Source organism: Octopus bimaculoides, chromosome 6 (assembly GCF_046866305.1).
Source record: "Octopus bimaculoides isolate indiv1 chromosome 6, ASM4686630v1, whole genome shotgun sequence".
In the NCBI taxonomy this organism is placed as follows: domain Eukaryota; kingdom Metazoa; phylum Mollusca; class Cephalopoda; order Octopoda; family Octopodidae; genus Octopus; species Octopus bimaculoides.
This window is the reverse complement of record NC_142933.1, coordinates 88,963,882-88,987,614: the sequence shown is the minus strand read 5'-3', so window position 1 is coordinate 88,987,614 and position 23,733 is coordinate 88,963,882. Positions and strand designations below refer to the sequence as shown.

General features: G+C 34.2%; 1 protein-coding gene across 1 annotated transcript in view; it reads right to left on the bottom strand.

Annotated features, from left to right (window-relative positions):
* The window catches only part of LOC106869344 (enhancer of polycomb homolog 1), a 136,232-nt gene that overhangs the window by 10,790 nt on the left and 101,709 nt on the right, over positions 1-23,733 (bottom strand). The window contains exons 3-12 of the mRNA XM_089354215.1: positions 19,923-20,068; positions 15,181-15,276; positions 10,978-11,085; positions 10,696-10,763; positions 9,289-9,369; positions 5,888-6,014; positions 4,619-4,786; positions 2,513-2,599; positions 1,108-1,256; positions 251-373 (exon numbers count right to left, since the gene is read on the bottom strand). Of these exons, the coding sequence (XP_089210341.1) occupies positions 251-373; positions 1,108-1,256; positions 2,513-2,599; positions 4,619-4,786; positions 5,888-6,014; positions 9,289-9,369; positions 10,696-10,763; positions 10,978-11,085; positions 15,181-15,276; positions 19,923-20,068 (1,153 nt within the window). The remainder of the gene's footprint in view (positions 1-250; positions 374-1,107; positions 1,257-2,512; positions 2,600-4,618; positions 4,787-5,887; positions 6,015-9,288; positions 9,370-10,695; positions 10,764-10,977; positions 11,086-15,180; positions 15,277-19,922; positions 20,069-23,733) is intronic.

The window sequence follows — 23,733 nt, the reverse complement described above, 5'->3', positions numbered from 1 at the left end:
TGTGTGTGTGTGTGCACGTGTGCTTAATAATGAAAAACTGCTTTTGGGTTGCTGAGAGCTGATTTCGAAACCTTAGCAATCATTAGAAGGCCAAGTAAATGACAAGAAGACAAAAAGCCAAATAAATAAATAACCTGTGTAAAGAAATGAGAATGAGCATATTTTTCAAAAATCCTGCAAAAACATTGTGAAAAAATCATGAACAAAGAAAAAGGAATAGATAGAGAAGCAACAATAAGATACTGCTTACATTTTTCTTTCCCTGATGTATGTAATATAATCATGATGGATACCCGTGGCAGTGTTTGAGCTTGACAGATCCAGCTGTTCAAGGATTGCATTTTGGGGAGAAAACCCTCTATCTACAAGTATTCTGTGAAAGAAAGGATGAAAACATATGAGTAATAATAAAAAATAAAGGAATAAAAAGGAAATATTGAAACTTATTAAAAACATTTGGAAAGTAGTCTTTGTATTCTACTTAATGTGGATGTACTATGACAGATCTGTAATGCTGCAGTGTTTGTTCTGATAAAGTCTCTCATATAGATATTTAATGTATAGAAGCACAGAGATATCGGTGGCAGACAAGAAACGTTCAGCAATGGTAACAGAACAACATGATTCTGGCATGTTTTGCACCTCTCTGTTATTGATGTTGTGGAGATCAGCTTAAAAATATTCATTTTATTTCTTCACATAGGTAATACCTGCAGAGGCTGAATATCACACATAACATTTTTAAAAGTTACAATCATCATCGTCATCATCATCATTTAACGTCTGCTTTCCATGCTAGCATGGGTTGGACGATTTGATTATGGACTGGTGAACCAGATGGCTACACCAGACTCCAATCTGATTTGGCAGAGTTTCTACAGTTGGATGCCAACACTATTTTCTATTTATATACAAAAAATTCAAAAAATTAAATAACTGAAGGAAGTTGTGAACATCATGGGCCACTTTGACACATTATTTACCACTACTTCCTTCAGTTGTAGACTAAGACCAACAATATTTGGCTAATTAATGACTCACAGCTCATCAGTGATAGTTTAAGCTCAGAACAAAATCAATGCAAAAGTTTGTAGAAAATATTCTTACCTTCCACCACGTCCTACTCGCCTCCTTGCATAACCTATGCATTTGTGTGGAGGATAAAAAGACATAAGTGAAAATCTAAATTTTTTGTCTGTTGAACCACCTTCTTCAGAACTACACCAAGGCCAATTGCCTAATCTGTCTACCCGAGGCTGCAATGAGAACAAGCAATATTTGTATATTTAATATTATGAATATTAATAATACATCAATAAACTACAGATTTATACACCCAAGAAAGGTTTGATGACACAAACAGAGAAAAAGAATTCAAAACACAAGAGTGTATGTGTGTGTGTGAGAGAGAGGTAATGAAATTTATTTACTTAGTAAAAATTTCTTATATCTAGTAAACATTCTTTGTGATATTCAGATATTAATTCTAAGAATGACATCAAAATCAAAACATCACAATACCAATTTACTAAAGCTGAACCTTGCTAGTGCAAATATAAAAGCCACTTCCTCACCAACCCAAGAAAAAATATTGTTCTTGTTGTTTAGTGCAAGATCAGTGTTGATCAAACATTTAACACATTACAGGTTTATATAGAGAACATTAGACATCAAAACTCCAGTTTTATAGATTTTTTAGTATGAAGATTACAATTTTTACTTCTTAATTTTAAAGTTCTTTTCTCTTTACACAAATCAAAACTTATATGTTTTCTTGCTGCATTAATCAAATCTATTAAGCAGCATCCTACAAAAATAAATATGTTATATAAGAAGTCAAGATCAAACGTCAATAGTTTGGATTATCTTCCCTTTACTTGTTTTCATTACTGTTCTTGATACACGAAATTTGTAAATATTGCGCCTAAATAAAGGTTGGTACTTTGAAACCTTGTGTCGTTGAAATCATCCATTAAAAATAAAAGTAGACTACGCTTTTGAAAGGTAAAAATGGGAGAAGCAACCAATTAACAAGTCATAGAAAATTTGTTTTTATTTCATGGAATTTTATTGTAACCAAAACAGTAATGCTGGAAAATATAACTTGCCTTTTGTTTAAATGACAGAATACTTCATCGTATCTTATATTCACAGGATTTATTTTCCTTAGATTTTCTGACATTTCTCAGCCCTTCTTTCCCCAGAAGTCAGAACTACACTCCACTAAAAATCAATTCTTCTCCATGTCTCCTTGTCACCTACTACTTTGCAATTGGCAAGAATCTGAATTAATGTAACATGTTCCTTTACTTTAGAAAGGGATCTAAAAAGTTATAGACTCTACCCCACTTTTTCTTAGGTCAGCAAATAAAAGAAATAGAATGCACAACAGCGATGAAGAAAAGATGATTTAGACAGAAACAGTGTTTGTTAGAAGCACAGCTTGAATCTATGTCCCTGATTGGTGAACTGACAGTTGGTGATTAATAAAAAAGAGAAGAATGAAACTTACAGCATAGTAATTACAATGCTTCTTTCTCCTAAATGCGAATTGTCCATCAGGATCATTTTCATCTTCATGATCTGATGGTGACATACTCTGTTAAATAAAAATACATTATGCTTTAAATATAAAATATACTTTATGGGAGGCAAGAAAAAAAAAGGGATCAAATGGTAATGAAGTTTCAAACAATTTTTGGCAATTTTTTTTTCTTTTTTGTTTTTAGTCTACATTTTATAATAAACATATGCTGAAATATCAAGAGTTTAATCTTGTCTTCATGGATGGGTGTAATGGTTGATCAAGAGCTGAGGGAGTTGGACACCCATAAGAGTAATGAGAGGTAATTGCATGAGTCCAACCAGCTCCAAGAAGGAGAGGCTATTATAATAGCAGCAATGAAGTCATAGTGGGGGAACAGCATGCCTGTGAACCAGAGGTTGGTGCATATCTGACTTTCTGCCAATCATTTAGGTAGCTCTTTCCCAGATATGGTTTAGGATGTCTGTAAATGAAGCAGTAGCACCAGCGAAAATGTAGGTACAAACTTTATTGTGGGCCTAACCAGAGGGTTTAATTTTTTTGTAGTACCAATAATTGTTGAGGGCTTAATTATCTCCTGACTCTGAAGAGAAAAGCCAGTCATTAGGTCTGCAGTCCTAGTTATGTTAATGATGTACTTTCACCAGGAGAACTCTTCAGTGATAACAAGGACCAACATTTGGAGCAATTGTGTATGCATGCTCAGATATTCAAGCACATGTGAATAATGTATCTTGTTTGTTTGTTTATTGGCACTCCGTCGCTTACGACGTCGACGGTTGATCCGATCGATGGAACAGCCTGCTCGTGAAATTAACGTGCAAGTGGCTGAGCACTCCACAGACACGTGTACCCTTAATGCAGTTCTTGGGGATATTCAGAGTGACACAGTGTAACAAGGCTGACCCTTTGAACTACAGGCACAACAGAAACAGGAAGTAAGAGTGAGAGAAAGTTGTGGGGAAAAAGTACAGCAGGGTTTGCCACCACCCCCTGCCGGAGCCTCGTGGAGCTTTAGGTGTTTTCGCTCAATAAAAACTCATATCGCCCAGTCTGGGAATCGAAACCGCGATCATAGGATCGCGAGTCCACTGCCCTAACCACTGGGCCATTGCGCCTCCACTATAATGTATCTAAGTGCATGATAGCAAGTCAGGATGAACTGAATAACTATTTTGACACATTTTAAATCTGTAATCACAGTGAGCTTCCTTACAGAAATTATCCAACCACACAGTGAGTGGTGTTAACTGTTATTGATGTGGCTACTGTTGTTGCTGATGAAAAGTCACTTATTGAGAAGCTCCAGTTAGTTTAGAATAGGTTTGTTGTTGTTTAACCTCAAATCATTTTGAATGAACAGACTTATGAACAAAAGTGATTTGAGCAGTGATCATCATTTTCTTTTTTTTTTAAAGATTAAAAAAACTACATGATCTAATGTGTCCTTCTCTTACTTCAAAATCACAGAGTGTGACTTGAAGGAGAGTTGGCTGATATTTCTAGCAAGCTGATTACATAGAAGTTCCTTCATTAACTCAACTCTACAAAAGTAGATCTACATGATGGAGATGACCAGTCAAAGGTATTCTGGGTCGAGGAAGACCCACGATTCAATAAGGTAGGTGAACTGTATTAAGTAGCACTTATGGCTCCCGTATGGAGCAATGTACTTCCTTGAATTTCATAGAGAGTTTGATTTGAAATTCCAAAAATGTCACAACAGCCAAAATATCAACTGTTGTTGCCCACTTTACTTACAGCACTCATGCTTGCCTCATTCATCTCATAGAAATTTGAGACTTTGTGTGATTATATAAGAAGTCATTGTTAAAAGATGAAATAGTTGAATTTATAATAACACTGAATATGTAAAAATCTGTAATCTGAAACTGGTAATAAGTCAGTATTTGAACATAAGTCCCCTTACTTAATTGCAAAATTCTCTTTATTATATTCATTTATTTTTTTTTTTTTTCCGTTTTGAAATAAATAAAAGTCGTCTCAAATGTAAACATAATATACCAACAAAATAAAGTAAAATATGTGAATCTGAAGGAAGGTTGTACTTACAGGTGAAAGACCTTCCTCCTCTGAACTATAAATATCAGGTTGTAAAACATCAACATCATTGAAATGAGGAGTTTGGTTACTGCTGAGACTGGCTCCTTGTTGCTGAGCAATTTGACGGTGTTTTCGTTTCCGATAAATACGTTTCTTATTACTTTGTAATCCTTCATCCTAATCAAAGAAAGAGGTAAGACATAATTTTTTAAAAATTAAGATATATGAAGAAATTGAAAGAAAAATATATTCTACAGACAAGACCAAGGAAAAAGACTAAATGAAGGCAAACCATGTTCAGTATCATAGTACTTTTAGTGGAGGCATACAACTTGGTATTAAAATATAATGTAAAAGAAAGAAGAAAAAATTTTAATTATTGACTATACACAACAGATTGTTTAGGCTTCTGAAATAGTGATCTAAAGAATAATCCGAAATCATGAATAGATGGTAGTTTGTACAGGATTTCATGTATAAGTACATTTTGCTCTGAGGTTAAAGATGTTCTGTACTATAGTAAATGATTGCATAAGTTTGAAACATAAATTATTTTGATATGCACAGCTAAGTTGCAAGGATCTAATATCAAACATAGTTCTGGTTTTAAACTGTCTTTAGAAGGTTTAATGTGCAGTAGTAATATATATGTGATAGAATTAGTCTAATAAAAAGATGAAGAAATGAAGAAATAAATAAAAGTGAAATCAAAATATATTGTTTACAAATACACATAGTCCTAGTCCCTTTATTTCTTGATTTAGATTTATACAATATCTTAACAAGAAACTTTGATAAACAAACTGAAGTTAAATTTTCATTACTAGAATTGTCTTGATTTTTATTTGTATTCTTCTCTCAGAAGAGAAGCAATAAAGATATATAGGTACCAACTTAAAGAGGGAGAAGAAAAGCAGATTATTTTTTTCATATTGAAAGCAATTATTCAGGTTTCACTAAATTTTATCTAGTTATTGTGATATTAAAAAAATAAAACATTCAAGGAAAAACATTTTTTAATATGTAGCTTAATAAGAAAAAAAAACCCAATAAGTGTTTGGTGAAAAATATACTTTTTGCTTTTACCAACTAAATCATAAATTTAGAAACCAAACTATATGAAGAAAAAATACAAAAAAAAAACATGTTGAAATGTTGTGAAAACAATACATATGAAATAAAAAAAAACAAAGTCAGCACAGCATCCAATAGATAAAGTGTGAGCAGGATGCAGAAAGAAATAAGTATTTCACAAGGTACCATACTGAAGTAACTTACCCCATTGATACCATCTGCCCATTCTCCTTGCCTAGCAACACCATATGGAGAAATGTAAGATGGCCTGGAATACTTCTGAGCTTCTGCCTCAGTTAAAAGCTGACCACTGAAGTCCTCCATTTGATATCTGAATAGCAATGTAACATTGATAACAATACTGTCATTCGTGAAGGACACATATCCTTTCTACTTTACAAGAAACAATCCTGACAATACCTTTTAATTGGTAAAGTTTATCTAAAAACCATCAGAAAGCTATAAAAGAACCAGGATACAAATGTTCAAGATAGTTTTTCTAGCTACCTAAATCATAAGTATATATAGTTATTAATAAAAATCCTTTAAATTAATGACTTGTGTATATGTGCAAGTCACATAATGCAACAGTTCATAGGGACAACACTTCTGTCATGTAGTGTGTCTATGACGAGTCAGAAAAATGGAGCCTGTCTGCTTCACTAACTCACATTCATGGGAAGATTTAAAATGCAAGCTATCTTGTTAACTAATTGATACTCATGCTGCTCAATCAAAGAGCTATATTCAACAATAATGATTTACAACTCTGTAGACTGCTTAACAAGAGTTATGTGTCTTCATCATGAATACAGCACATTACCAGGACAAGACATAAACCTTATCCCTTTGGTTGGGAGGCCATCACCCTATCAAATCAACCACCAGCAATTCCATTCCATTCCATTCTCTCTCTCTCTCTCTCTCACTCACACACAATAAAATTATAAAAAAGCTAATTTAAAAAATCAGTACATCAATTGAACATTAATGTTAGTTTGTTTAATTATATCTAATATACAACTACTCATCACAATTTTACTATTTGCTTGCAGAACCAGAAAGGAGCTTTTTGCAGTAGTCAGCTTTTTCAAAAATAAAAACAACCACCATTTGTTTCAAAATATGTAAGTTAAAATTTCAGGTAATATAAATAGGTAACATTTGTATTTTGTGGATGAATAAAGATAAGAATTATAATTCTGTTCTTCAGTTTACATTTTCTCTTTTGAAGACAAGAATGTCAAGCAAAGAACAGAATTAGCTTTGTCTTTGCTTTTATATATGTCTGATCCATTGACAGGATATTCCTTAACAATCTGTCCAAGATTATCCTTGGTTTTTATGATACAAAACCACTTGTTTTACAGTGTTCTTATTTAAACCTTTTTGTTCAGTCCTTTTCCAAACACTCTCACAACAGTTATGTTACTAAATTTCTCCATCAAACGTATAAGTAGTGTATTTCACAAGAAATGTAGTAATGAAAGGGCTACTAGGTTTACAACAGAAATGCTTCATCAGTTTCAAAAGGAGAAGACACCAAAGATTTAAAAACAAACATATCTATGCCAGGAATTTTGGATAAATTTTTTTAAATTGTTATTTGCACGGTGTATAATGGTATCTGAAACAATGATTTGTGTATTTATTCTACATACATTTCAGCAGATTCAAATGCAAATATGCTAGTTGTTGTTGTGTATGTCACAGTAAAACAACTTTTCCTTTGTATGATGACAATGTGTTCATAATACACTTGGCTCGTTAGTGCAAGGGATTCTGGGACACTGGTGTTTTAGACATGAGTCTTGTCAACTAGAAGGTACCCAGACCTTTAAATCTAGTGGTTGATGGTTCTGTTTATAATTTCAGTAAACAACTTAGTTTGTTTGCTGAAATCATAAAGCAAAGCCATAACTTGTTTGGGCTCAAAGGTCCAGGTACTTCTGGCTGACGAGATACATGTCAAAACATATGCCCCAAGATCCCTTGCACCAATGAGCCATGTGTGTTATGAACATATTGTTATCGTAAGAAGGGCAAGTTCTCCTGTGGCATACACAACAATGACTGGCTTGTGAAGACCTGTTGGGGCAAGCGAAAGCAAAATCATGATGGCACCTGTGCCATGCGTTGCCTTCCTGGCACTTGTGCCGGTGGCATGTGTAAAGACATTCGAGCGAGATCGTGCCAGTGCTGCTCCTGTGCAAGTGGCATGTAAAATACACCATTTTTAGCATGGCAGTTGCCAGTACCACCTGACTGGCCTTCGTGCCGGTGGCACGTAAAAGCACCCACTAGTTAGGAAGGGCATCCAGCTGTAGAAACTCTGCCAAATCAGATTGGAGCCTGGTGTAGCCATCTGGTTCACCAGTTCTCAGTCAAATCGTCCAACCTATGCTAGCATGGAAAGCGGATGTTAAACGATGTTAAAACCTGTTGGAACGTATTAAGAATAAATACGCAAATCATTGTTAAGATAAATTATCTTTCACCTAATTAGCAGACACAATGAATCTTAGAACATTCACCTCCATTTTAAAATATTAAAAAGTAGCTTTTAAATAATTCCAACCATTGCAGATGTGATCCAACTCTAACAGAAACAATCTAAAGCAGTGTTTTCCAATTTAAACTTGTTTATTACCTTCTTTTAAATCATGCTGCTTTTTTTTTATGTTTACTGATTTAAAATTTTTTTTTACTAGTCTGTAACAACAAATAAATATTCTATACATAATATTGTTCTTGTTCACTAAAGGTGTTTTAAAGAGTAAAATAAACCTATCTTAAATATACATCTCATTTTCTCTTCTGTAAATAAAATAAGTATTCACAATTTTAATGGTGTTAGGGTAAATACTTATAATAAAAGCATTAAGTTGTTGAATACTGCTATCAAATAATTGTTGACCATTTTTCTTAAGCTTTCTGTGCCCACATGTCTGCTGAAATATTTCAATTACATCTGTAAAATACTCAAGAATTTGGAGAAATTTGATCAAACAGCTAACTGTTCCATTATCAGGCTGCTGCAGTTGGAAGTATAACTCAACTAAGTAATACCAAAACTATGATAGGAGATTGCAATTTAAACATAAACACTGTAAATTAGATATTTTTGTATCATAGAACCAGAGGTGGTCTCCTGTGGACTGGTATCAAAAGAGTTAAATAAACACCAATCTCATTAAAAAATTCCAGAGCTAATTCTAGAATTTGAGAAAACTGCTGAAGATATATTTGTCAGTGGCTTTTACTATTGTTTGCCAAAGGGTTAAGAGTCTGTGAGGTTAGATTTCCTGCACCTTACAGCAGTAAAATTTATTTGATATTCCACAAACTCTTCTCGAGAAATTTCAGTCCAGTTAACATTGTTTTTGTAGTTACTTTATTTCAAAACAATTGTCATGTTCACTATTGTGCATTTGGAGAAATTTCTAAACAACCCATGCTTTTCGTGGGAGAATTTTGGTCAAAGTGTAAGTTTTTCTCTCCATCCAGTTTAAAGCAAGGTTAATTATATACATCATTACAAACACGTAAAAAGTATAAACCAGTTTTGTATACAGACTGTGACACAATGTCTGACAAATTCTTACCGTTTCTCAAGAATTTCAATAGTTAATTGTAACATTTCTTTTTTCGTTTTCTCTCTCCTTTTAATCATTTCAAGTAATGTCCTGCAAACAAAATAGAAGGAAATGCACTTTTCATAAACATAAACACACACACACACAATTAAAGAGCTCAATATTCAAGAAAGATTTAACAAAATAATAGTTAGATTCATGAAGTAAATACTTGAATATATATGAACTTATAAACTTTTAAAGCATGCAGCCATGCCTGGATCCCTAGGCATAGACATGGCCTAGGGATGCAGGTTCAGTTCCATTGCATAGCATCTTAGACAAGTGTTTTCTACTATAGGCCCAAGCCACAATGGGGGCTTTGCAGAGATCTATCGTGTGTGTGTGTGTGCACATGTGCATGTATACACATTTGTGTTTGTCTCTCACCACTTGACAACTGATGTTGGCATGTTTACATACTCTCGATTTGGTGGAAACTGGTAGAATGATCATTGAGATCGATTTGATCAACTAAATCTTTCAAGATGGTGTCTGGGCAAGACCGCAGTTCAATGACTGAAACCAGTAAATCCTTTATCTGGAAAAATTACAATTCCTTTAACCTGGAATCTCACCAGCAAGGTGGGTCCAAAGTATGAAACAATATCTTGTAATGCCAATAGCTGATATAAAATAGTTTAAAGTTCTTGGTTGGAATGCTGTCATTACAAAAGGTCCTTATTCAAATATCATATATTTGAAAAGTTAGCACTCCATTTCTATCACCAAAGATAGAGCACAATTTTTGTTTTCAAATGTATGCAAGCTTCTTCTCTCCAGTTTTCAACATTGTCACAAGGAAAGGCTGCCATCTTATGGCGAGTATAGCTTGGCACTTGTGCTGTCACCAGTGATGCTGTCTCCTTAGTTTAAAAATAGAGATCTGTATTTCAAATCAAGTCAATTGAAATATAGCCTTCATAATTATCATCGTTTTAACATCTACTTTTCTATACTTGCATAAGTCAGATGAGTGTATGTTGGGACAGAGTTTTCTACATCTGGAAACCTCATCTGTATCCAACCAAGGTAATAATCTCCTAGTCTGTCAAACAACAAAGAATCTGGGAATGGTTATGCACAGAACTAGAAACAAATGATCTCATGTGAAGGAGCCTTTTGTTTACAAAAACCATGCAACATATCAAGACATGTAAAGAAGCCCAGAAATGCTTTTGCAATGGACTGCAAACAAATGGCACTCTTCTCATGAATAGCCAGACCAATGTAGATGTAAATATTAGAAAATTATTAATTTCTAAATTCTTTTATTGTTTTATCCCTTTCAGTCATTAGACTCCAACCATTTTGGCTCACTGCCTTTAAAAGTTAAATAGTTCAAAAATTTCCTCAGGCATTTAATTCTATACTTACACAGCCCTGTAAAGATCACGTCTTAACTTCAACATTTTTTCATAAGATGCTTCATCGTTTTTTCGATTCTGGAAGGGGGAAAAAAATTATGCAATTAATATAGAATAATTAAAATAGGGAAAGGAGAGACATATACTTTCAATCAATAAACCTTTTTCTTTATTTTAAGAACAAATATTGTAATTACACATAGGAATAATCAATAAAATATATATTTGCAAAAATAACAAAAAAGGGGCTATTATTTACAAAAGAAAACCAAAATGAAAAATTAGCTCTTACTTTTCGGGTTTGCATCTTTTCAGTTCTTCGTCTAAAAGCTACATATGGATTATTGGTTGTTGATCCATCTCTTTTCTCAGTTTTCACTTGAAGTATTAATGGATGTTGCTGTAAAAGCAAGGATTGAATACTAATGAAGTTAATTCCGAAGGAAATTGAATTTCCAAAAGGGAAATAATTTAAAACCAAACAAAAATAACCATTTATGAATTAATTTGAATAGAAAATTTCAAATTACATAATAAAGCAATCTAAAGAGTATTTGAATTAATATGTTTTGGTTCATCCGTGAAAAAGAATCATTTTATTGATAAAAGAAAAAATTCAATTTATTGATAAATCTATGTTTTAGAATTCACACTGGGATTTTAAGAATATTGAACATAAATAATAACAAAAATGTTTCTTAATTACCGGAGTTGAAAGATAATCATTTTAAGGGAGTTTATCAAACGCATTCATTGATGACATATGAGATTCAAGCAATTACTGAACATTTTACTGGTAGAGAACAGACTAGTTAAGTAATAAGGTGATTCATTTACAATATCATTATCATTAGGTCAAGCTTGCTTGGGTTCTCATGACCTTGATTTCCCCTTTCCCCATCTCTACCTTCCATGGCATGATAATTTCTCTTGGTGACATCCGTATTATCGGTTAACTGATTGATGAGTGAGCTTGCAGGATGACCAATGTGATCACAATCATGTTGAGCTGCCCAATGTCCAGCAGTGGCCAACAAAACAAACACTTCTTTATTTAATTATATATAATAATTTTCGTAGCTAATTGTATAAAATTTCTTAGGTAGGGTGCTCTTTCCAGGACCAAATCAAAATAGTATGAAGCATGCATGTGTAGGTGACATTTAGCAAAACTTCAAGTCTTTTGGTTAGCATCAGGTGAAAGAGCCACAAAATAACATAGTCAACTACTGTGTGGAAGAAGTTAGAATCTTCCTGCCATTTTGTTAGTCCTAGACTTCTCAAAAGCTTTTGATTTTAGTTCATAGAGAAAAAGAATTTACCAGTCTATGGCACCCCTCAAGAAATATAATGTAATAATGTTTTACAAGCTAAGATTTTAATTAGAGACCTGATAGGAAGACAGATTTTCTCAACATTTTTGTTACTTTACAGGAAGTCACTCTCACACCTTTCTTATTTTATACTTTGTCTTGACTAAATCCCCTACACTTCAATAGATTACAAGGGGTTTAGTTTCACTCTCACAAAAATCTAGAAATTCCAGATCTGAACAATAACAGATGCAGATTACCCTGACGACTTAGCATTAACGTCAGAAGTAACTGCAGAAGCTACTACCCTACATCACAACCTGGAGGATGTATCAGAAGACATTGAACTCTTATGGTAACACTGGAAGAACAGAATTCATCTTTATTAGAAGGGACAATTACTTAGTTGTTTGCAAGCTGGATAAAACCAGTAAATTCCTTCACACACCTCTAAAGAGTCAGATGTAAAAGTATGTATCAACAAAGCTTGCGCAGCACTTAAATACCTCAGTATATGGCAACCTAAGCAGAGGATCCATTTACAATAAATTATCAAAAATTAACGGTGCATGAAATGTGCCACTGTATTTGAAAAATATCATGGCAGTGCTCCATTATGGCCACATAGGTGAAACCAATAAAAGAATAAAATATAATATTAAAAGATCTTAATACAAGTACAAGAATATATTTAAAGTTTCTACTTTCTATTTCTTTCACCATTTTCTTTAGTTTATAATTCTTTAGTTTCTTTCACCATTTTCTTTAGGTTATAATTAAAAATTTTGATACAATTCAGGAACAAAACACAACAGTAGATTATCTATTATAATTACATATTTGAAATATTGTTATACCTTGTTTATATTTGCTTTGTTTCACATCTATTTTTCTTTGTCTGTGTGATAGTACTTGAAAATTATATTTGCATATGCATTTCTGACTCAAAATATTTTTACTGTCAAGATATCATTGAGTGTATCCTAGTTTTAGAATAAGAACACCATATCCCAGTGTGCAGTAAGATGAAACTAAAAGGGTTGGCACCAGAAAGGGCCTCTGGCCATAAACATTACCTCAAGCAGTCTTGTTCAACCTATATCATCATAGAAAAACAGATACAAAAATGATGATGATAATTTTTCTGGACACTAACCTACAAATGTTATGGTCACTGCCTCCTTTCAATTCATTATCTTATTTTTTTTTTAAATGAATAAGATAACTTTCCCTAGTTATAATGGTTCAATTAGAAAGTGGCAAGTGACACCCAAAGAGTGTGTGGAGCAAGATAGATAATGCACAAAGCCTATAGAAAAAATAGGCCCCTTAGACATTACTATTTCAAGTCCTAAGACTTAAGGGGCTGGTTACTTGGTTTCCATGGTGTATAAGTGACCAAGATCACGACATTCCTACTGAATGGGATACCAGTCCATCACAGGGTAACTCATTTACAGCTGAATGAATTGAAGCAGAATAAAGTGAAGTGTTTTGCTCAAGAACACAACAAACTGCCCAGACTAGGAATTGAAATCACAATCTGGTGAACTTGAGTGCAATACTCTAATGACTAGCCTATGTGTCTTCATGCATGGCTTATAGATATAACAGAATTTGTTTCAGTTTAACCCTTTAGCATTTAAACCGACCATATCTGGCCTTAATATTCGACCTGTTTTAAGGTCAAACCAACCACATCTGACCTCTCACACTTAGCCTACAATGTCATTCTAAAAGTAAACAATCACACCATTTGAAACCATGAAGCTACAAAGTAATACATGACTAATTCAATACAATGTGAATTTCAATGTTAAAGGGTTAAATCTATCACTTTAGTATTAGATTATTGCTGTGAAAACATCCAGCAACTGAATCTGTTTTGTGACAGTAGAGAAATAAATGAACACAATAAGCTTATTTGTAACATATAATGGTATGAATACCAAGGTGGATGAGGTGTTGGATTACAAATTGGACAGGATAAGGCTTGAAACTTCATTGTTAAGTTTTATACTGTGTTAAAGATGAAGCACATTACTGAAATATCATACTACACTCCCATTTCACAGCTGAGTGATTCATTTTGGGTTAGTCATCAGCTCTAACAATTACACTAAAGAAATGAATAAACCAATGAAGGAACCTCTATGTGGTCATTCAACCTGTCAGAAATAGCACCTAAATTCTCTTCAAATTACACCCTACAATCTTGAAAAAGAAGGGACATATTAAATGATGTAGCCCTAGATATATAATTCTTGAGAGAAAGACAGGATAACCGAGGTTGGAATCAAGGATGTCTTGGGGCTTAACAATAACTTTTTTCTTTATTTCCATTCCATGTGTCTATGCACACTGGCCTGTCTCTCGAGAGTTCGAGTAGCATATCAGCTTTTCTTTGAGAAGAGATTACTAGAGTCTTGCTCAAACCTTCTCCATTTGTGGATAAAAGGACATGGTGAACAGTTTGTAATGATCCTTCTCACAATGCAACATAACCAATTCTCTGAGAGTGAAAGAATGAGAGTAAAAACCATTTCACTTATGTCTCTAATGCTCATAAGGAAAACATGAATATCTCACCACCCTTTCCCTATAAATGAGATCATTAATATTAAAAATGGAAGAGTATTTTCATAAATCTATTTTTCAGTCAATTCCATGTGAATAGTTAACATGAAAAGCACAGTTACTTACATGGATTTCTGAAAAGCCACAAATTCAAATTATATTTATAGACTATTTACAGGCACAGGAGTGGCTGTGTGGTAAGTAGCTTGCTCACCAATCACATGGTTTCAGGTTCAGTCCAGTCCCACTGTGTGACATCTTGGGCAAGTGTCTTCAACTTTAGCCTTGAGCTGACCAAAGCCTTGTAAGTGGATATGGTAGGCGGAAGCTGGAAGACACCCGTAGTGTGTGTGTGTGTTTGTCCCCCCACAGTCGCTTGACAACTGGTGTTGCTGTGTTTATGTCTCCGTAACTTAGTGGTTCGGCAAAAAGATACCGATAGAATAAGTACTAGGCCTACAAAGAATAAGTCCTGGGGTCGATTTGTTTGACTAAAGGCAGTGCTACAGCATGACCGCAGTCAAATGACTGAAACAAGTAAAAGAATAAAAGAATATTTGTAGAGGAAGCAACACACAAAAGAGTGTTTCTATATTTCAACTTACAGTTCGTAATCGTTTGTTTAACCAGTAATCATATACAGCAATAATCAAGTCATCATCTTCTTTCAGTAATAGTTTTGCCTCTTGAAGTGTAACAACCTGTGCAGAATGAAGAATGAATAAAATAAATAAACAGCAATAATACAAACCATAAGCAACCACCCTCCCTAGAAAACCTCCCAGAAAATAAATATTTCATAATAACAATAATTAAAAATGAACCTTCTATTTTTAATATTTTTTTCAACAAAATTTTACTGAAATTAGTCAATCATAGTTTTACATAAGAATCTATAGTTGTGTCATAAACATCAGCTCTTTATGTTAAATACACAAAAGAAAAGAAAAAAAGTCATTCGTATTTTTGCTAAATCTCTCAAAATCTTCATTTTGAAAAATGAAAGGAAACATTTATGCACAACAGTAAGAAACAGGATTAGGAATGTTAATTATATTGCATTTCCTGAATATTTTGTATAACAGTTTGTGAGCTACAGTATTATTTGTTACATGACTTTCAATGGAACAATCACTAGCTTACGACACTTAAAGAGTAGCAAGGGAGTGTCTCCTGTAACACAAGTGGAACAAATGCCACAGGGTAATTTTTGCTCCAAAGTGGTTTTCTCATCGATGTTTACATCTTTTGCCAACCTACACTAGCAAGAAATACATACATACACATACACTATATTTTCCAGTATAAAATTTAGATTCTTCAGACCAAAATTTAGAGGAGGAAAAAAAAAAAGGACTTAGACTTACACACCTAGACAACTTCGGAGGATTGAAAATTCCATGTGAAATGCAGCAGGGTTTGGAAAGATAAGTGATGATGTTTGAATGTTTACACTACACATTACACTGACTTGTATGCCGGAAAATACTATAAGGGGCTACTGCATGCTTGCAGGCTACTGGTCAATCTGAGGTTGTGGTGGTATGGTATACAAGTCCACAGTGCCACATGGTTGAGAACCACATCTTTGAGAAGTAAACTTCTAAAACCACACAGCCATATCAGTATCCATGTGCTGTCAATTGTTCAATTTTAACCAAACTTAAGATTTGGTAAATATCTCTAAACAATAATCTGAAGAGTCTCAACGGCTTACTGAATATGGTACTGGCTTCTAATGTGTAAGATTGTAATTCTGTATCACACACTATACATATCATACTTGAGTGATCATGTTGTTGAAGTTTTAAACAGTTTCCAGTACTGAGTTTAAATCCTGTCAAGACTACCTTAGCATTTATTCCTGACCATGCGTAGTAGAAATGCAGCAGTAAAGTTTTCCAGCCTTTTGCTGAAGCCATGCTGATGATACACATTCAAGAACTATGTAGATCCCCAAATTAAAAGACCTTGTCTTAGCTGATAGGGATTAGTTCTGCCTTCACCATGTACCACGAAGTTTCAAATATGTCCACCAATCCCTTCACCTCTGCATTTAGAAGTCTGCACTTGATAGGATCATCATATCAGAGGATGGATGGATATAACTATATTCATATAACAAATACATATAACTGTAGTCAGAAGAAAAACACATATGTACAAGCATATATATAAAATCAGAAAATGGAGAAAACCTCAGATTAACAAACACATCGGTTGGACCACATTTATAGCTTATTTTTGTATTTAAAAAATAAGCTATAAATGTGGTCCAACCGATGTGTTTGTTAATCTGAGGTTTTCTCCATTTTCTGATTATTTATATTTGTTTCCTGATAAACTCTTGTTTATCCTGTTGTTACCTGCACTCTACATGCATAGTGTGTCTGCACACCAATGCCCGGAGTACATACAGATAGTACATACAGATACATATTATAATCGCTAGAGTTATTTAATATTGCTACATTGGTTATATGGAACTGAAAATCAGCAAATAATTGTATCATTACTCATTTAACAACCACAGAATATAAGTTCCACTCTCATCCAGTTTTTTTCTGTTTTTTTAAAAAACATCCATGATTTAATCCAGAGAGAAGGCAGTGCCTTAAAACCTCTGGGACAAACAATAGTGGTGGTGGTGGTTTTGGTGACGGTGGTAGTAGAAGGGAAAAAAACACAGCTTAACCTTTTAGCATTTAAACCAACCATATCCAGCCCCAAATTTTCAACCTGTTTTACGTTTAAACTGGCCAGATCCGGCCTCTCACACTTACATAGCAACATCATTGTAAAAATATACAATTACATATTTCTGGTAAGGCAGCTGCAGGAGAAATACACAGCCAAAGATAAACCTTTGTACTTGGCTTTTGTTGATTTAGAGAAAGCTTTTGACAGGGGCCCCCAATCCCTTATCTTGTGGTCAATGTGGAAACTAGGGATAGATGAGTGGTTGGTGAGAGCTGTACAAGCCATGTACAGGAACGCTTTCGAGTAACTGGCCCTGTTCAAGCCCTGTTCTATCTGTAGAAAAGGCCTAGGTTGAAACTATGGCCTAGGTGTAAGCTATGGACACATGAGAGGTGCAGCAATATCAGAGGAAGGTTAACAGGGAAAATAGCTTGTGTGTGTGGAAGATGCACAGGTACAATAAACACTGAAAATGTACATAAAATAGACTCCATCAACTGCCAGGGAAGGGGTAAGCCAGAGGTAGTAGATAGCTTCTGTTATTTAGGTGACCAAGTTAATAGCAGGGGTAGATGCTCCGAAACTGTAGCTGTGAGAATAAGATTAGGTTGGGCAAAGTTCAGAGAGCTCCTACCTCTCCTGGCAACAAAAAGCTTCTCCCTCAGAGTGAAAAGCAGATTGTATGATGTCTGTGTGCGAACAGGTATGCTACACGATAGTGAAACATGGGCTGTGACAGCTAAGGACATGCGTAGGCTCGAAAGAAACAAAGCCAGTATGCTTTGCTGGATGTGCAATGTCCGTGTACATGTACAACAGAGTGTAAGCATCTTGAGAGAAAAGTTGGGCATAAGAGGCATCAGATGTGGCGTGCAAGAGAGACGACTGCATTGGTATGGTCATGTGATGCGTATGGACAAGGACAGCTGTGTAAAGAAGTACTGATGTCTAATCGTGGAAGGAACCTGTGGTGGAGGTAGATCCACGAAGACATGGGACAAAGTGGTGAAGCATGATCTTCAAGCTTTGGGCCTCATGGAGGCAATGACGAATGACCAAGACCTTTGGCATTATGCCGTGCTTGAGAAGAAGACCCATCAAGCCAAGTAAAATCACATTTGTGGTAAATACTGGTGTTACACAAATGGCATTCATGCCAGTGGCATGTAAAAGCACCCATTACACTCTCAGGGTGGTTGGTATTAGGAAGGGAATCCAGCCGTAGAAACCATGCCAAATTGAACTGGAGTGTGGTGCAGCCTTCCAGCTTGCCAGCATGGACAACGGATGTTTGATGATGATGATGATGATGATGATGATGATGATGATGATGATGATGATGATGATGATGATATGACATCATTGAAATTTCAAAACTATAGGACAATGCATGATTAATTCAAATCAATGTAAATAAATAAGCATTACATTTGATAGAATAATGTGAATGCTAAAGGTCTAACGGTTGCTACAAAAAGAAGCAATGCACCAAGATGTCCAGTTATTTTCAGGCCCCAGAAAGTTGGTCCAAATGCTTGCATTAGAGAAGACTCTGCTAAAGCCACCCAAGGGCCAGATAGTGACATTAAACTAGTTAATTAATGGCTATTTCTTTCTCTCTCTCTCTCTCCATGTACACAAAACAGAGACAATATAATTTCCCCCAATTATCACAATAATGTGCAAGTTTAGTTTTCCAAATTCAAACTTCATAAAAAATTCATCTTTATCAAAGCAGTTGAGCTGAAAGTATTTAATGGATGAGAGGAAGTCAGAGGGAATAACTCTTTTCTGAGAGGATGTTGGCTGAATCAATGAGATAAAAAAATTGATATTTTGAGGAATAAGCAGCAAGTTTGCAAATGATTGCAAATGGCAGTTGATGTTTCCCCTTCATTTGAATATTGAGGAAGTATCATCAGCTTGGATTTCTTTTATTGTTGCTGTTGTAGTTGTTTGTTATTATTATTATTATTATTATTATTATTATTATTACCACCATTGTGTCACCAAAGACTGGGTCTTTGCATTCACTTGTGCTACATTCCTAGTTATATGTCTGACTAATAAATAATTCCTTTTAAGCATTCCTTTAATTGTGGTTTGGTTTCATAAGCTGAAATCAGAGTTCCTGCATTTTATTCATTTATTTATTTACTTGTGTGGTCTGAATTAGAGAAAAAGATTACACTAGAAGTGCATGTGCACTTGAGCAGCAATGCCGAAATTATTTAAAGCTGATCAAAACATACACAGAAGAAAAAAAATAAACAGTCGAGAAGAATTCCAGTTTGAGAAGATAAGATTAGAACAGCACCACAAATAGTTTAACAGATGTATTGCTCTAGTGGTCCTGTCCAAAATTTCTGGGATGAACGAACAGCTGTGTGTGTGTGTGTGTGTGCATGCGCAACAGAGAGAGAGAGGGAGAGAGAGAGAGAGAGAGAGAGAGAGAGAGAGAGAGAGAGAGAGAGAGAGAGAGATTTATAAGTCAGCTGTTTTGTGTTTGGATGATGATAAAAAAAAATCAGAAGTGAATTTGAGCAAAATGGAGAAAAATGCACAGAAGGAAAAAAAAAAAAAAGTGACATAAAATTAACTTGTAGAAAGAAAATATTATCAAAATGACTGAGCAAGCAGTAAGTACCTGTTGACCACTTCCTTTTTCTAATCGGTCTAACATTTCCTCAAATTTAAGAGGTGTTATCTCCATCTTCTTTGCCTGCTCATTTAACCAAGCTTCATCCTCACTATCCATATCATAGTCAGGGATTTCCTGTTCCATATTAAAAGCTAAAAAAGAGAATGAAAAAAGAAAAGAAAAAAAATCACCAATAGCAACTGCACAAAGAAAAACAAAGAAAAATTTTGACCTACTAAAACAAGACTGAACTGACTGACTAAATTTAGATAATTTAGTTATTTCAGTTGTAAAAGACTTCCTCAAGTCATTTTTCATTTTTTTTTTTTTAATTTGAAAGAAATCAATAAACTAAAAGCAATAGGTTGCTGTTGTTTAGCCCCAGGTCAGTTCAGACCAAGCTGACTGATCAAAAATGTTCCAGTCTAGACAATTTCATCTTTTTTTTCTTTATTGTTCAGGTGTCACAAGCAAGAATGACTTGATCCAAAGTGTCCATGTTGTTGCTTTGCTGCCCCACTCCCACCAAAAAAAAAAAAAACAAACAAACAAACAAAGAAGGAGTGAGGGGTGTTATCCAAAGGGCATCTGGTTGCTATTTCTAGGAACTTGAATAACAGTACAGAAGCTGCAGTCATGGCTTAAAGAGGAAGAAGCTACATGATGATAGGTAATATCTCAGTACACTTGTTAAGTGAATGAAGGAACTCTGCAAAACTAAGGAATATACAATCACTTTGATTGCCATACCTGCATCTTATAGATGAATATGAACAGTAATGACTGATTTCTTATTGACACAAGGTAAATTAAATAGAGGAGAAATGCAAAGCTTGAATGAAGAAAGGCAGGTAGCAATTCAAGCAATTATAATGTATCTAGCCTTGTTCTTAGTCCATAACTAACACCATTTTCTGAACACAATGAACACAATTAAAACACAAAATAAGCAAAATGTAAAACAAAAGAAACAGAACCCCCCACCCCACCCATCCACCTATATTTAATAACATGAGGGATACACTGTACATGAGAGAACATTAAAACATAGCTTGGTTGCTAAAACATCATTTACAAAGAGTATAAAATCTATAATTAATAGTAAGCTATTATTATATGATGCAAGAAATTTAAAATACTGAAATATCACATTAGCGCCATGACACATTGGTTGTATGTGTTCTTAGATTTGCAAGCACACATTAGAGATTAACAGAGATGCTCTGCTCAAATTCTTATACTTCAAGCCAACCATCATGTCATGAATGTTAGAGACATTCTACTGAATATTCTTTAAACAAATGTATTGATTTTCAAGGCTAGATGTTCGGAATTTTTACTTTAAATATATCTCACAGATAAAAATCACAATTTACATAATACAATAAGATAAAGTATCTGATCTGAGCTAGTTGGTTTTCTGCTCCATAGTAACCTTAATATTTCAAGACAATTTTGTTTGATAGTATTTATGAAAAATGCTCAATGAGTATTTATTCAGTACTTATACGCAATTTGTTTCTTCTAAGAATAACAAAAATATGCTAACCTTAGAGATTTTGTTTTATTAAAATAATTTCTATTTAAACAAACTACTTGTCTACTAAATAAATTGATAAAATAATAAATAGACTAGATTCACACAATAAAGTCTTCACAGAATATTTTATGTTAAAAGCATTTTTTTTATATTTCAACACACTAAGATATTTTCTAACTTATATTGCACACAATACAAGTTGCCTACTATAGGACTGAAAGCAGACTCTAGTCAGTAATATGGCTTCAAATTTTGGCACAAGGCCAGCAATATTGAGAGGAAGTGGGTTAGTCAAGATCATCAACCTCAGTACTTGATTGGTACTTTATTTTATTGTTTATCAAGCCTGAAAGAATGAAAGACAAAATTAACCTTGGTGGTATTTGAACTCAGAAAGCAAAGAGCCAGAAGAAATGCCACCTAATACAAAGCTAATTCTACACATGCTCGGTATTGTTTTTTTATACACGGCAATCAGTTTAAACCACCACATTCCTAATAAGTGCTTGGACAACAAATAACAAACATTTATGGAGATATCCATGTACTTCACACAGTCACAGCTACATTACAAAGGCTCTCTACTAAGCTAGATCAATATTCCAACCCTTAATAACTGGTTATCATAAAACCTATACCAGAGCAGAGATCCTACATTCAGAATAGACACTGTCACCACAAGCATTCTTGATGGCATCCAGTAAAGGCTGTGTGCCTGAGAGATAAGCCTTATCTCTCACCAATACTCTGATGCAGTTGATCCACAACTAAACTGTCTTTCTCTAAGTCTACTAAATCTATCTTTTCTCTTTAAGCTTACTAACTCTAAGCCAACACAATCCACTTGGTGGATCAACCAATCTCATTATTTCTACAATTCCCCACTTCTCAATCCTTCTTAACCCAAAACTACATCCTTCTAGAATTCATCTTCTTTTCACCCACTAACCTACATAAATTCAAGTTGAATATTAATTATACTAAGCTCACCTCATTATCTCTATTCATTCCTCCTCTAGTCTATGAAAGTTTAAAAAACTAAAGAACTACATTTCATTATATATTCACCAATAAATAGATAAATAAAATTTCAATACTTGATTTTAAATATTCCAATCTTTCTTGGAGGAAGCCTTTATATGGCTGTTCATGCAGCTAGAAACAAACCTCATATTACACCCTACAGTCTCAAAAAAAGAAGAAAAAAACAAAACAAAACAAAACAAAACAAAACAAAAAACAGGAATGGACATACTAGACTGTATAGCCCTAAATATACTATATCTGAATAAAAAATGAGATGGTCATGGCTGAAATTAGGACTGCTGCTTGTATTCAGAGACTAACCCTAACACAACTAATACATCTATCACCTAGTTATCTTTATCTATCCCCACCCTCCCCAAAAAGACCTCTTCCTGTCTAGAAGGATAAAAAACGTAACGGGTACTGACTGTATTGGTTTCTTTATAGTTATGTACCAAATACATTTTTCAACACTTAATTTCAAACAAGGACAACAGAATTAGTTTTGTTGTTCTTGTTTGAAATTGTTTAACTATGAATATTATATTCTTCTAAATGAATAAGCAGCATTTGGTATTGACTCAACAAAGGTTACAATGGCCACTTCCAAATGGCCACTTCCAAAATGATGGAGGTCATATCTCACTGTAGAATGACAGATTCACACCAAACATCACAGAAATTAATAATTACACTCCATATCAGGAAAATCTTAAGTCTGCTACCAGAGTCTATCTCAGACTAGTTGATTAATTTCTTATTTAAATGGGTGATTAGACTAATTATGGATAGATTCTTGTCCAAACCTAAGACTGATTCTATTGATCAGGCACAGACATAGCTGTGTGATTGAAAGGTTTGCTTTGTAACCATCTTTTTCCATGTTTGATTCTAATGTGTGGCCCACTGGACAAGTGTCTTATAGCATATCCTTGAATTGACTAATACCTTACAAGTAGAAGAAAGTAGATGGAAGCTCTCTCTCTCTCTTACACACACACATGTATATCATTATCATTTTAATGTCTGCTTTGCCATGCTTGCACAGGTCAGATGGAATTTACTGAGGCAGAATTTCAATAGCCAGACACTCTTTCTGTTGCCAAGCAAAGTAATATAATTCCCCATGACTGTTTTGCAGATGATTGAGATGAATGACATTCATTTGAAACAATGACATGAAGAGAAGACAAGGAAGCATGTGTGCATACACACTCGATCTTCTTTCAGTTTCTGTCTGAATCTGCTCGC